The sequence below is a fragment of the Oncorhynchus clarkii genome, chromosome 6, assembly GCF_045791955.1.
Source record: "Oncorhynchus clarkii lewisi isolate Uvic-CL-2024 chromosome 6, UVic_Ocla_1.0, whole genome shotgun sequence".
Classification (NCBI taxonomy): domain Eukaryota; kingdom Metazoa; phylum Chordata; class Actinopteri; order Salmoniformes; family Salmonidae; genus Oncorhynchus; species Oncorhynchus clarkii.
Genome location: NC_092152.1, coordinates 65,135,376 through 65,149,868, shown reverse-complemented (window position 1 = coordinate 65,149,868; position 14,493 = coordinate 65,135,376). Strand labels below are relative to the sequence as shown.

Sequence of the window (14,493 nt, the reverse complement as noted above, 5' to 3'; positions counted from 1 at the left end):
TATTGTATATACATTCATTCATATGGGCAGAATATTGAATAAAATGTATAAATAATGTGCTGCATTCGTTCGGCAGGAGAGAGAGAAGCGAGATCTGTGTGGATTTAGCTACCCGCTCTCTCTCAGCCTTCGGCAGGATGAGCAAATTATTTGCATGACAATGTTGCTTCCCTGTTCAGATGGATGAGAGCAAAGGAGTGGGCCACCAAAGACTCAAATACAGAGTAGTACAAGACATCATATCCCAAGGGAGTGTTCATTCAAAGGCCTCTTCCCCAGCCCAACTATCTCGACACAGCTCTCTGTTTTGCTGAATTCTATCTGTAGTAAAACCATGAAGTGGCTTCAGCCACTGTATATCAACAGCACTGATATGGTTAAGATCAGTGGCATGTATTGATGGATGCCAAAGGAAGCCAGGCTTTCCCAAATCATTTACCAAGAAAAAAACATAAAATAATGCATCTTTTGTCTCGATGTGTTTTCATAATTGACCTTCAATTCGCAAGAGGCTGAATGTATCTCACCGGAGAAAGCATCAGAGCGAGAGAAACAGCGCCCCTCTGTCTCTGTATGTGTAGGCCATCTATTTGATGTGGTCTGGTCATTAAGAGTACGATATTGCTGCCGCCCATAGCATTGAACGCAAGGGAAACCAGCAAGTGTTTGGTCTAAAAGTATAAAGTATAAAATAATAGCCAATCAGAATTGAGCTCAACTGTGAATGGTCCTGGCGTACCAAAATAAAGTGCCAAGGGAAGCCAGTCTGGATTTGGCTTCAGTCCTATCATAGAGAAATACGGCATCTATAGAAACAACTTGAATTGTTGCATCTCGTTTTGTTGTTGTCTTCCGGTGGCTAGCTAGCTAGCTAAAATTGCCCCTTTCCTAAATTAGATGGAGATAGGGATTTGGACTTGTGGTTTTACTTAGTTCTCTGTACTGGCCAATGACTATAAAGGCAATTCTGAACCTACCATAAACTACAATGTGCCCCTGGACTGAGAGGATGGAAGTTCAATATGTAGCTAAATGTAGAAGGCTAACATTGCCCATGAAAGGAAGTTGGGCTAGCGCCAATTATTTTAGCCAGGTAGACTAGGACAACAAAAAAATAAGAATGTACTGTATGACAGTCATAGACAACTTAGTCAACATTAAATACTTTCACTCACACACACACACACACACACACACACAAATAAATCAGAACCATGTACAGCCACATCATATGTACCTTACATGGATTGGACTAAATCGTTTTTGATATCTTTTAGTTGTCACTGTATTAGACTATGCATAGGTGATTTGATGATGTTGAAATGCTGAAGTTGAAATGGTGCTGGAATAGTGGAGGCAGCTCCTGTTTTCTTTGGGACTTGCAGTACCTCTCTGTGGTTCTAAATTGTAGTTGTTTAGTAGTCTGAAAATGTCAGAAACATGAACTTTCTTGACCATGCTGTAGGTCATGTAACTTTTGTTACATGCAATATGTTCTGTGGACTTCACCGGACAGATGTTGCTCTCTGGTTTTGTGGTGAAACAAAGGTGTGGTTGAATTTGTCCTGCCACTGTGTCTTCTTATTGTCTCTGCCATAGGCCTATATATCACAGTTGCAAGGCAAGCAAACTAACAGGTTATAGAGAAAACAACACAATTATCACAGCACAGGTTGTAATAAGGATTTTTATCTGCCTTGGCTTACCCAGTGATTTTACCCACGCACCGCTTCTGGTTAAGATACTTTTAGTCATGCAGTGTATGTGGACACCTGCTCGTCGAACATCTCATTCCAAAATCATTGGCATAATATGGAGTTGGTCCCCACACTGCTGCTATAACAGCCTCCACTCTTCTGGGAAGGCTTTCCACTAGATGTTGGAACATCGTGTTGGGAACTTGCTAGTGAGGTCAGGCACTGATGTTGAGCGATCAGGCCTGGCTCGCAGTGGGCATTCCAATTCATCCCAAAGGTGTTCAATGGGGTTGAGGTCAGGGCTCTATGCAGGTAAGTCAAGTTCTTCCCCACCGATCTTGAGAAACCATTTCTGTATGGACCTCGCTTTGTGCATGTTGAAACAGGAAAGGGCCTTCCCCAAACTGTTGCCACAAAGTTGGAAGCATAGAATCGTCTTGAATATAATTGTATGCTGAAGCATTAAGTTTTCCCTTCAATGGACTAAAGAACCTAGCCTGAACCATGAAAAACAGACCATTATTCCTCCTCCACCAAACTTTACAGTTGGCACTATGCATTCGGTCAGGTAGCTTTCTCCTGGCATCTGCCAAATCCAGATTTGTCCATCGGACTGCCAGATGGTGAAGCGTGATTCATCACTCCAGGGAACGTGTTTCCACTGCTCTAGAGTCCAATGGCGACGAGCTTTACACCACTCCAGCCTACGCTGGCATTGCACATGGTGATCTTACGCTTGTGTGCGGCTGCTCAGCTATGGAAACCCATTTCATGACGCTCCCAGAGAACAGTTATTGTACTGACGTTACTTCCAGAGGCAGTTTGAAACTTGGTAGTGAGTGTGTCAACCGAGGACAGACGATCTTTACACGCTTCAGCACTTGAAGGTCCCGTTCTGTGAGCTTGTATGGCCTACCAAATCGTGGCTGAGCTGTGAAGTTTCCACTTCACAATAACAGCACTTACAGTTGACCGGGACAGCTCTAGCAGGGCAGATATTTGACGAACTGACTGTTGGAAAGGTGGCATCCTATGACTGTGCCAGGTTGAATGTCACTGAGCTCTTCAATAAGGCCATTAGACTGTCAATGTTTGTCTATGGAGATTGCATGGCTGTGTGCATGATTTTATACCTCTGAAATAGCCGAATTGACTCATTTGAAGTCTGCCATATATGACTGATATTCTGTAAATCTACAGTGCCTTGCGAAAGTATTCGGCCCCCTTGAACTTTGCGACCTTTTGCCACATTTCAGGCTTCAAACATAAAGATATAAAACTGTATTTTTTGTGAAGAATCAACAACAAGTGGGACACAATCATGAAGTGGAACGACATTTATTGGATATTTCAAACTTTTTTAACAAATCAAAAACTGAAAAAGGGGGCGTGCAAAATTATTCAGCCCCTTTACTTTCAGTGCAGCAAACTCTCTCCAGAAGTTCAGTGAGGATCTCTGAATGATCCAATGTTGACCTAAATGACTAATGATGATAAATACAATCCACCTGTGTGTAATCAAGTCTCCGTATAAATGCACCTGCACTGTGATAGTCTCAGAGGTCCGTTAAAAGCGCAGAGAGCATCATGAAGAACAAGGAACACACCAGGCAGGTCCGAGATACTGTTGTGAAGAAGTTTAAAGCCGGATTTGGATACAAAAAGATTTCCCAAGCTTTAAACATCCCAAGGAGCACTGTGCAAGCGATAATCCAACCTCACTGAGCTCGAGCTGTTTTGCAAGGAGGAATGGGAAAAAATTTCAGTCTCTCGATGTGCAAAACTGATAGAGACATACCCCAAGCGACTTACAGCTGTAATCGCAGCAAAAGGTGGCGCTACAAAGTATTAATTTAAGGGGGCTGAATAATTTTGCACGCCCAATTTTTCAGTTTTTGATTTGTTAAAAAAGTTTGAAATATCCAATAAATGTCGTTCCACTTCATGATTGTGTCCCACTTGTTGTTGATTCTTCACAAAAAAATAAAAATTTTATATCTTTATGTTTGAAGCCTGAAATGTGGCAAAAGGTCGCAAAGTTCAAGGGGGCCGAATACTTTCGCAAGGCACTGTATAAGGCAGTTTGAATTATAGATGGTTGCCAAAGAAATCCATCTTTGTTCCTTCAGCCCACCTTCAGCCCATTGCGTTCCCATTTGAGATGCATTCTCCACTGACATGGATGATATGGTTATTCGGAGCATTAGGTTGTATCAATTATATCACCTCCTAATGCTCAAGCTGAATTTAGGGGAGTTATGTAAACTACTCAAATGCTCAGCTTGCAGAGAACCCAGGTTAATTTCCTCATGAAATGTTGTTTTATTGCATTACCACAGCGACAAATTGATTAGTGTGTGCTCAACACTATCAGCCAAGCGTCATTATTGCCAAAGCCTCGGAACACATTTCTCATTCATAAACATTAACTGGGCCTCAATAAATGCTTCCCATCTCAACACACTACGATTTGGCATTGTCACTGTTAATCATTATCTGGCAATGCCTGGAGGAGAGGCGAAAACATTGGGGCTTAATTGCAACATACACTGAGTGTACAAAAAAATGAAGAACATTAAGAATTCCTTGCTGATATTGAGTTGCACCCCCTTCTGCCCTCAGAACAGCCTCAATTCGTCAGGGCATGGACTCTACAACGTTTCTCAGGGATGGTTTACTCTTGAAATGTCTTTGGTCTCTACTGACTTAGCTAAATCAGCTTTTAGTTCTTTAGTTCTTGCACCTTATTTGTGGAACAATCTTCAAAATGTTGTTAAATGTGATGTTTTGGTGCCTCTAGGGCGATTCAAAAAGCTGATTGAGGACCGTATTACTGATGAATGTGATGTTCTGGTGCCTCTAGGGCGATTCAGAAAGCTGATTGAGGACCGTATTACTGATGAATGTGATGTTCTGGTGCCTCTAGGGCGATTCAGAAAGCTGATTGAGGACCGTATTACTGATGAATGTGATGTTCTGGTGCCTCTAGGGCGATTCAGAAAGCTGATTGAGGACCGTATTACTGATGAATGTGATGTTCTGGTGCCTCTAGGGCGATTCAGAAAGCTGATTGAGGACCGTATTACTGATGAATGTGATGTTCTGGTGCCTCTAGGGCGATTCAGAAAGCTGATTGAGGACCGTATTACTGATGAATGTGATGTTCTGGTGCCTCTAGGGCGATTCAGAAAGCTGATTGAGGACCGTATTACTGATGAATGTGATGTTCTGGTGCCTCTAGGGCGATTCAGAAAGCTGATTGAGGACCGTATTACTGATGAATGTGATGTTCTGGTGCCTCTAGGGCGATTCAGAAAGCTGATTGAGGACCGTATTACTGATGAATGTAATGTTCTGGTGCCTCTAGGGCGATTCAGAAAGCTGATTGAGGACCGTATTACTGATGAATGTGATGTTCTGGTGCCTCTAGGGCGATTCAGAAAGCTGATTGAGGACCGTATTACTGATGAATGTGATGTTCTGGTGCCTCTAGGGCGATTCAGAAAGCTGATTGAGGACCGTATTACTGATGAATGTGATGTTCTGGTGCCTCTAGGGCGATTCAGAAAGCTGATTGAGGACCGTATTACTGATGAATGTGATGTTCTGGTGCCTCTAGGGCGATTCAGAAAGCTGATTGAGGACCGTATTACTGATGAATGTGATGTTCTGGTGCCTCTAGGGCGATTCAGAAAGCTGATTGAGGACCGTATTACTGATGAATGTGATGTTCTGGTGCCTCTAGGGCGATTCAGAAAGATGATTGAGGACCGTATTACTGATGAATGTGATGTTCTGGTGCCTCTGGGGCGATTCAGAAAGCTGATTGAGGACCGTATTACTGATGAATGTGATGTTCTGGTGCCTCTGGGGCGGTTCAGAAAGCTGATTGAGGACCGTATTACTGATGAATGTGATGTTCTGGTGCCTCTAGGGCGATTCAGAAAGCTGATTGAGGACCGTATTACTGATGAATGTGATGTTCTGGTGCCTCTAGGGCGATTCAGAAAGCTGATTGAGGACCGTATTACTGATGAATGTGATGTTCTGGTGCCTCTAGGGCGATTCAGAAAGCTGATTGAGGACCGTATTACTGATGAATGTGATGTTCTGGTGCCTCTAGGGCGATTCAGAAAGCTGATTGAGGACCGTATTACTGATGAATGTGATGTTCTGGTGCCTCTGGGGCGATTCAGAAAGCTGATTGAGGACCGTATTACTGATGAATGTGATGTTCTGGTGCCTCTAGGGCGATTCAGAAAGCTGATTGAGGACCGTATTACTGATGAATGTGATGTTCTGGTGCCTCTAGGGCGATTCAGAAAGCTGATTGAGGACCGTATTACTGATGAATGTGATGTTCTGGTGCCTCTGGGGCGATTCAGAAAGCTGATTGAGGACCGTATTACTGATGAATGTGATGTTCTGGTGCCTCTAGGGCGATTCAGAAAGCTGATTGAGGACCGTATTACTGATGAATGTGATGTTCTGGTGCCTCTAGGGCGATTCAGAAAGCTGATTGAGGACCGTATTACTGATGAATGTGATGTTCTGGTGCCTCTAGGGCGATTCAGAAAGCTGATTGAGGACCGTATTACTGATGAATGTGATGTTCTGGTGCCTCTAGGGCGATTCAGAAAGCTGATTGAGGACCGTATTACTGATGAATGTGATGTTCTGGTGCCTCTAGGGCGATTCAGAAAGCTGATTGAGGACCGTATTACTGATGAATGTGTTTGTTTTTTATGACTGGGTTTTTCTTTCGGCATTTTGTCTTTATATTATTATATATTATATATTTATATTAATGTCTATTTTCTGTCATTTATGTCATCTTTAAAAGAGACCTTGGTAAAATAAGGATAAATAAATCAAATTCACAAGGATGTTGGCCCATGTTGACTCCAATGCTTCCCAAAGTTGTGTTAAGTTGGCTGGATGTCCTTTGGGGTGGTGGACCATTCTTGATACACATGGGCAACTGTTGAGCGTAAAAAACCCAGCAGCATTGCAGTACCATACCCCGTTCAAAGGCACTTAAAGATTTTGTCTTGCCCATTCACCCTCTGAATGGCACACATACACAATCCATGTCTCAATTGTCTTTAACCCGTCTCCTCCCCTTCATCTACACTGATTGAAGTGGATTTAACGAGTGACATCAATAAGGGATCATTGCTGTCACCTGGATTCACCTGGTCAGTCTATGTTATGGAAGAACAGGGCTTCCCTCTTAAGGATCGGACCCTTTTTAAACATTTTTTTAGCCTAAAATGACATACCCAAATCTAACTGCCTGTAGCTCCGGACCTGAAGCAAGGATATACATATTCTTGATACCATTTGAAAGGAAACACTTTGAAATTTGTGGAAATGTGAAATTAATGTAGGAGAATATAACACATTAGATCTGGTCAAATATACTACAAAGAAAAAACATGTTTTTTTTCTTTTTCTTTTTTCAATCTTTGAAATGCAAGAGAAAGGCCAATATATGACTTAGGAATCTAGGCACAGTTTAGATTCTGGCAGCAGTGTAGGACTGAGTTTTAGACTGAGATGGCAACGTTTTAGACTGATCCAATGAACCATTGCATTTCTGTTCAAAATAGTACCAGGCTGGAACAGTGCCAGGCTGGAATCCCATCTCAAATCATCCATTCGCAAATCATCCCATCTCAAATGGGAATGCAATGGGCTGAAGGAACAAAGATGGATGGATGTCTTTGGCAACCACCTTTATTCGAACTGCCTTATAGATATACAGAATATCAGTCATATATAATGGAGTACTGCATCATGGGAAATATGCTATTCATAACTCACACACCCCCAGCTCATATTACAGATAGAGTACCAGTGTAATTCCAAGGCAGACAAGAAACTATGATCCACAACTTAGAATGAGATAGTGAGAAAGAGATACGGAGAGTAGAGGAAGAAGCGTGAAAAGGAAAATAAGATTTCCTGTCCCTGTCCCTCCTCCTATGAACAATGTTCTCGGTGATCTGTTTGAGAATTTCAATTCAGTTTCAGGTAGCTACTCTATAAATCAGAATCAATTTCAAAAGAAAAGAAGATGGCAACAATACCACCAAGCCAGCACCAGATATGTCACTTCTCCCTGGCTCTACTTTGTTCTCTGTGATCTGGTGCACTGCCCAGCTGTTGGGATAATGGGAGCAAGATTAAGATTTCATCCTCAGTCTGACACGTTCACACAAACAGCTCACTCCTTAAATCTCACTCCTGTCTTCAAGCTGCCGTTCCAGATAATACTTTTTTTCTCTAAATATGGCTCAGCTTTGATATGGAGAAATGGAGGGCGGGGAGAGAGGCTGCCCCTCCCACTGTGCCGGCTATATCCTGCTAGGTGACAATGCCTTCCATTCAGTAGAAACAAGCACTCACTCTGGTTCACCTCATGCTATCCAACTCTGTCAGACACGGAATCATTGTTATTTTAATAAACTGGGGTCATACTACCCAATGTTACATGTCAACATCATAGAGATACTTAGGCAGCTCATTACTGGCGTTTGCGCTTCACAGGCTTAGTTGTTTTAGCATCAACATCCATTGCTTATTGTTCATACAATCAGTACATTATGGAGCAAACCATGTTAGTTAAGACTTTACCAGGCCAGTAGGTTGGGGACATACAGGCGATGGGGGGTACTCACCTCTGTCCACTGTCCCTGGTTCTGCACCATGAGTATGACACATGGGTCAGACTTGTTCAATGTGTCTCGGTCCAGCAGGGCCTTGCAGGCGACGCGCAGCTCCACTTTGGAGACGCAGGCGACAGGGCCACCTAGAGCGGCCCCTGGAGAGGTAGCATCCTGGACGTCATTCATCCTGGCTCAGGACCCAAGGAGTCAACCAGTAAGGAGCAAGAGAGGGTGGGTGCTGCCGAGAGCTCAGAGTAATGGGAACTACTAGGGATGGCTAAGGGATTCAAACCGAGCGAGGCACTGAAATCTCACAGAGTTAGATACATAGAAGAGAAGAATGGATCCTTGGACTTGGTAGTGAATGTTACAAAAGGGAAAAGAGTTCTTGCAGAGGTCTGTATTTGAGATGAAGACAGGTGTCCTTTAATGTCTGCAGAGATAACAGACAGGGTGGGCCGAGCTGGATGGAGGTTGGGGAGTCGTGATTAGATGACCAGAAAGCTGTGGAGAGTCACGATTCAGGACCAGCCAAAGTGTGTTTTCATGTGTTCTTCATGAAAAAGTTGTCCATGAGCATCAGAAACGGGTTAAAAAAGTGTGTGCTCCCAATCATCCTTCTCTTCTCTCCACACAGGTACTGTACCTATGTAAATTAAACACAAATTAAAGGTCCAATGCAGCTGTTTTTATCTCATTATCAAATCATTTCTGACTAACAATAAAGTACCTTACTGTGATTGTTTTCAATTAAAATGGTCAAAAGTACTTTTTTAACAAAGAGCAATTTCTCAAGCAATAATTTTGCTAGGACTGTCTGGGAGTGGTCTGAATGGGGAAAACTGAAAACTAGATTATTATTGGCAAAGAGGTTTGGGACTGTCTTTCTTATTGGGCTAATTACCACCTGGTGATGTAACCAGGCAGGCCAAAACTCAATCCCAACAAAACAGGTTGACATTTCAGGCGGTCTTGTCAAACAGCTCTTGTACTAAAATGGCATAATCATTTTCAAAATGTCACAGTATTATTCCAACATAGTGTGAATATATATATAAAACACAGGGAAATCACGTTTTTGACTGCACTGGGCTTTTAAATATCTGCAAAATAGCATATATCCACAAACAACATGTTATTGAACCTTACCATCATCCTAATCTTAAAGGGGCAAATTACAGATACCCAAATAAATAGTAGCATAATCCAAGTTCAGACCAGAAAAAGTTTGCATATGAGGTAGGCTATGAAGGTGATTGAATAATAACAGGTGAATTACTACTCAGTAAAAAATTATAATATTGACAAAGCCTGCCCAGGCGCAAGAGTCCACATTGCCCTATTTCAGCACCACCGCTAATGGACAGCGACCTTCAGTCATTCAGCTGCTGCTCTCCAGTGGGGTGAGGCTCGGTTGAAGCAATTATGTTACATTAGATCAGGCGCCCTTGGCAGCAATCATAAGTGTTTGACGAGGTAGTTAGAAACAATAAGAACAAATGATAAGGGCTCATATGACTCATAAAATAGAACACATATTGAGATTATTGGCTACTATAAAACAACCAATAACCGAGAGTTGTAATTAGTTCGAAATAATCTGCCCAACACTTGTAACGTTCAGTTGGTTCCATGTTCTTATAATATTTTTTGTAATATATTGCAATGACATATAATATGATGGTGGAACATAAATGCCAAAAATAAGAGTGCTGATCTATAAATGTTACAGATAAAAAATAAAATGTGGAGATGAGATTCTCATAACCTATTATTTAACAGCAATATGTCTCCAGCCTGTTGTCTGACCAATGAACCAACAACTGCATGGGCACACACCCCTCCCTGGTCATGTTAAACCGGGCGTAGCACGTGGATTTCATATATACTGTGTCTATCTAGTATATATCTGTCTTATATCTGGTAGAGAGTCAGTTATAGACAGCTAAGCTTGGTAAATGACTACTCAAGACTTGTCCAATTGTAATTGACATGACTTCTATCCAACTAAGCAACTCATACAGATTTTGTTCTCAACTTTGGTCTCAACCTAAATTATTTCCTACGATAACTATAGCATGATTTGTTGAGGGTGACAGAGAGAAGCGCGACTGCCTTATTCATTCAATTATCGTCACATAATATATATAAACTGATCTACATTACTGGCTTAACTGGTCGTTTATCAATGCAGCTCCACAACCCCTAAATGAATCCAAGCATTTCACAATGAATGATATAACAATACAACATGAACGTATACTATTCCAAAAATACTCTGCAATAACATTATTTTGTTCGATTACCTCAATCATTCAGAAACTTGCATCACATGCTTCAAAATAATACATCCAAACACTTGCTGCTTGTTCCTACCTGACGTGGTCCCCTGAACTTACACTTGTTGTTACCTTTCCTTCAACACACTGCTTGATTTTCCGAAACTCAGGAACAGTGGAGGGAAAGTGGTAGAAGCAAGGGGTGTGTGATAGCAGAGCGAGGGAGTGGATCTGCCAAACGACACCGATAAAGCTCGCAATGTCACCAGAATCCGCTAGGGGGAGACGTAGAGGTGCGACAGCGGTTCACAATAGCGATACAAGAACACTCTCTTGGCGGCTGTTCCACACTAATTATCTCACCTTTCTGCTCATTTTCACATGAGCCTTAGCTAAAATTGACCACCAGAGCATTTATGCATTTGTTGATTAGCCTTTTTATTTAATCTGCTATTGATCAAATAAAATACAGTGACCAACAGACAATTAAAAGCATACAGATTACAAATATACAACCACAAATGTTGTTTTCCTCAACACTAATGGGCTACATATTATACTGTCCACATACAATGTGAGGCTTTCCCCCCCACAAGAAATTCCAATGGCTTGCATTTGTATTACTGGCTTGTCGCTGCATATCAAACACTGCATAGTACCTTGTTGCCAGATCATATCTGCTCAGCTCAAAGGCTAAATAAGTGTCTGCAATACACCCAGAAATATTCACTCAATTACATCAAGTAAGAGATACATAGTCTCTCCCTCCAGTAATAGGCCTATTAGTATTACACAATGTACACCCAGTGGCTAGATATGACTTTTAGTATCATTGAAAGGACTGCTGTCTTTCACGGAGCTCAATAATTACAACCCCAGGAAACACAGGAAGAGACACTTGACAGTCAAACAGCAGATATTGAATTAGACAGATCCTCAGGTGATGGCACAACATGTTGTGTGTGAACACCCTGATGTGGCTGGCCAGACAGCTAAGGATCCTAAGTGACACTGAGCTCTAATGGAGAAACAATGGAGATTAATCACACTCAGTGCTACTCTTGTAAATAACAGGAAATCTCTCTCTCTCTCTCTCTCTCTCTCTCTCTCTCTCTCTCTCTCTCTCTCTCTCTTTCTCTCTCTCTCTCATCCTTCCGCTCCTTCATCCTTGCACTCTCTCTCTCACACACCTACATGTTTTAGACTATTTAATACCAATAAAAGGGCTATAGCTAATGCTATAATGATCTGAATATCAACAAGTGTTGGGCAGGTTTTAAAATAATTTGACACACACACATACACTCCATTCTCTTCATATGAAGCCTTTTTCAGCCCACCCACAAGGCCCATATCGTTTTTGTGAACTCGCTAAAAATTATATAACATGATAGCTTTCCAGCTGACAATGAAGTGTGTTCAGAGGTGTACATTTCCCTCTCAAAGCACTTAACTGTAGCAATTATAAGTGGTGGGGGTCCCACCTACAGCACATATCCTTTCTGCCTTCCCACTTGGATGACAATAGGCTGGGTAAAATAATTAAAGTGCACTATATGCCTGCATGAAGCCTATTCTGGGATGCAGAGAAAATGTCTGACTTAGCAATTCCTCTCCAAATGTTCTCTAACGAGGATACAACATCATTGGTGGTAATACATCCTATGGCCTCTGTTGTTGATTTCACCTCCTTGACCGGTGGTCAGTCAAGGAGCACTCCACAGGTACGCATTTGGGGTCTTGCTCCTTATAAAAACTAGGCCTCCGTAAAGACTATTGGCAGCGAATAGGGAGACTAATCAGCATTGGGCAGAGAGCTACTTATTCAAACAGCACTCGACTAAACGTTTGGCTCTATTTTAATTATTCGCTTTACTGGGCTGTTTGTCCCTCATCATGATCACATCAACAAACCCTGCAGCAGGAAACATCCTCCCTTCCAAGGCTTTCTGTCTCTATAAAACAGAGATAGTGCTGTTTCATTGACCTATGACCTTCTGATGGTGATCAACTGATTTCCTGCATGTTATAATTCTTATAAGTAAATGTGCATAAGCTCACGAGTACAATAATTAATATGGCAACGACAGGGGTTTGATGCCACGGTAGCAAGAGGGTTAACTGCAGTTGTAGCCTAAAGAATGGTTACCCTATCATCTTAGATTCTCACCTCCTGTGTCTCGAACTCGATGGGAATTCATTGCAAGTAGGACCCAACAGTGCCCTGGGCCATACACCTGAGCTCCATTATGCTGTAGCTCTTAAGCAGAACCATCTGTTGCCGCTGTGCCAACACTAAAGCCTCTCCCTCTGGACTTCCTGTGTACTTATGCATATATTTATCAAGAGTCCTCTTGCTATCTAGCTGTTTATACCACTCCAGCTCCCAGGCAGACTTTATGATGTTGTGTAGTTCAAATGTTTTCCCGTTAAAATGGATTGCTTGCTTTCAACATAACAGAAAATAATTTTGATTACGAGAACTACATACCAACCAACTTTAATGATTCCGGCCATTTAGGTAACACAAATAATGGAAAACATGAAAATAGAATTTGTGCAGGCACTGGTGAGGAGTTTGTGTAACTTCATATGTAATCCTCCACCCAGCAGGTCCCCTGTGTTAAGATATTCTTAGACACATTGACTTACATGTAGGTTTTTGGGCAAACTCCCAATACTTCATTGATTCTAGAGGCTCCCATACTGGCTATGGTTGCTCTAATTTCCACTTAATCTATTTGGTGTGCTTTTGTTTTAACATGATCTAGTTGATCTAAATATGGCTCAGTGAATTAGAAACGAAGCCTATCCTCTTACCTCAACACTATTCATTGAGGGACCTAATATGAAAGTTGTCAGTCATAAACCTTTCAATTGATTCCTGTTGGATCCCAAGGTCATACAGGCCTAGGGGAGAACATTCAAGAACTAAACACTAATAAATTATGTTTTGGCAAAGACTAAGTCAAAGCTACATTGAACAGATTGTATCATCTTACAGTTTAAAAACTCAAAAAGTCAGTCAGAACATGAATAAACAACCAGCAGCACAATCTGAAGTAAATAATCAGAACAGAAGACATTAAAGCACACCTGGTAGAGACAGAATCTTGTGCGGTTCTCACCTGATCTTTTATTCTGCTCAGGTCAGAGGTTGTCATGGCTGACAGAGTGTGCAGGAGCAGAGGAAATGTGACGTTGTGTAATACTTCCACTGCCCTCCCCGCTTCCGCCCATGAACACTGCTGAGCAAATCAAGAGACATGACATCATACAAAGCCAGAATACATTAAATTTGATATCAAATCAAATTTATAAAGCAATTCTTCAGCTGATGTCACAAAGTGTTGTACAGAAACCCAGCCTAAAACCCCAAACAGCAAGCAATGCAGGTGTAGAAGCACGATACTGCATTCATTTTTAAGGTAAAGCCCACACACCTCAAGGCTGCCTCTCTATACATAGTCAAAAGCTACAGTGTATTGGTTGTATAATTGCTATTATAGCATACATTGCTACAATTGACATTCAAGTAACTTTAAGACATCATGCTGTGGCAGTCATTCTAGCAGAGGGGCATAGGAACAACGATGTCAGACTTCATCGCCCCTGTCCTTATGTTCCCACAGATTCTGCCTTTTCTGTGGTTATAATCTCTTCCCCAGGATATTACTCACAGTGCAGGTATCAGGTGCATGAGAATACCATATTGGTGGTAGAATGTCAATGTACAGTGCCTTAGGAAAGTATTCAGACCACTTTACTTTTTCCACATTTTGTTAGGTTACAGCCTAATTCTAAAATTAATTCAATTATTTGTTCCCCTCAATCTACACACAGTAC

General features: G+C 41.7%; 1 protein-coding gene across 1 annotated transcript in view; it reads right to left on the bottom strand.

Moving 5' to 3' along the window:
• The window catches only part of LOC139412182 (copine-7-like), a 37,491-nt gene extending 28,937 nt beyond the window's left edge, over positions 1 to 8,554 (bottom strand). The window contains exon 1 of the mRNA XM_071158999.1: positions 8,381 to 8,554. Within this exon, the coding sequence (XP_071015100.1) occupies positions 8,381 to 8,554 (174 nt within the window). The remainder of the gene's footprint in view (positions 1 to 8,380) is intronic.
• Positions 8,555 to 14,493: the final 5,939 nt, after the last annotated feature.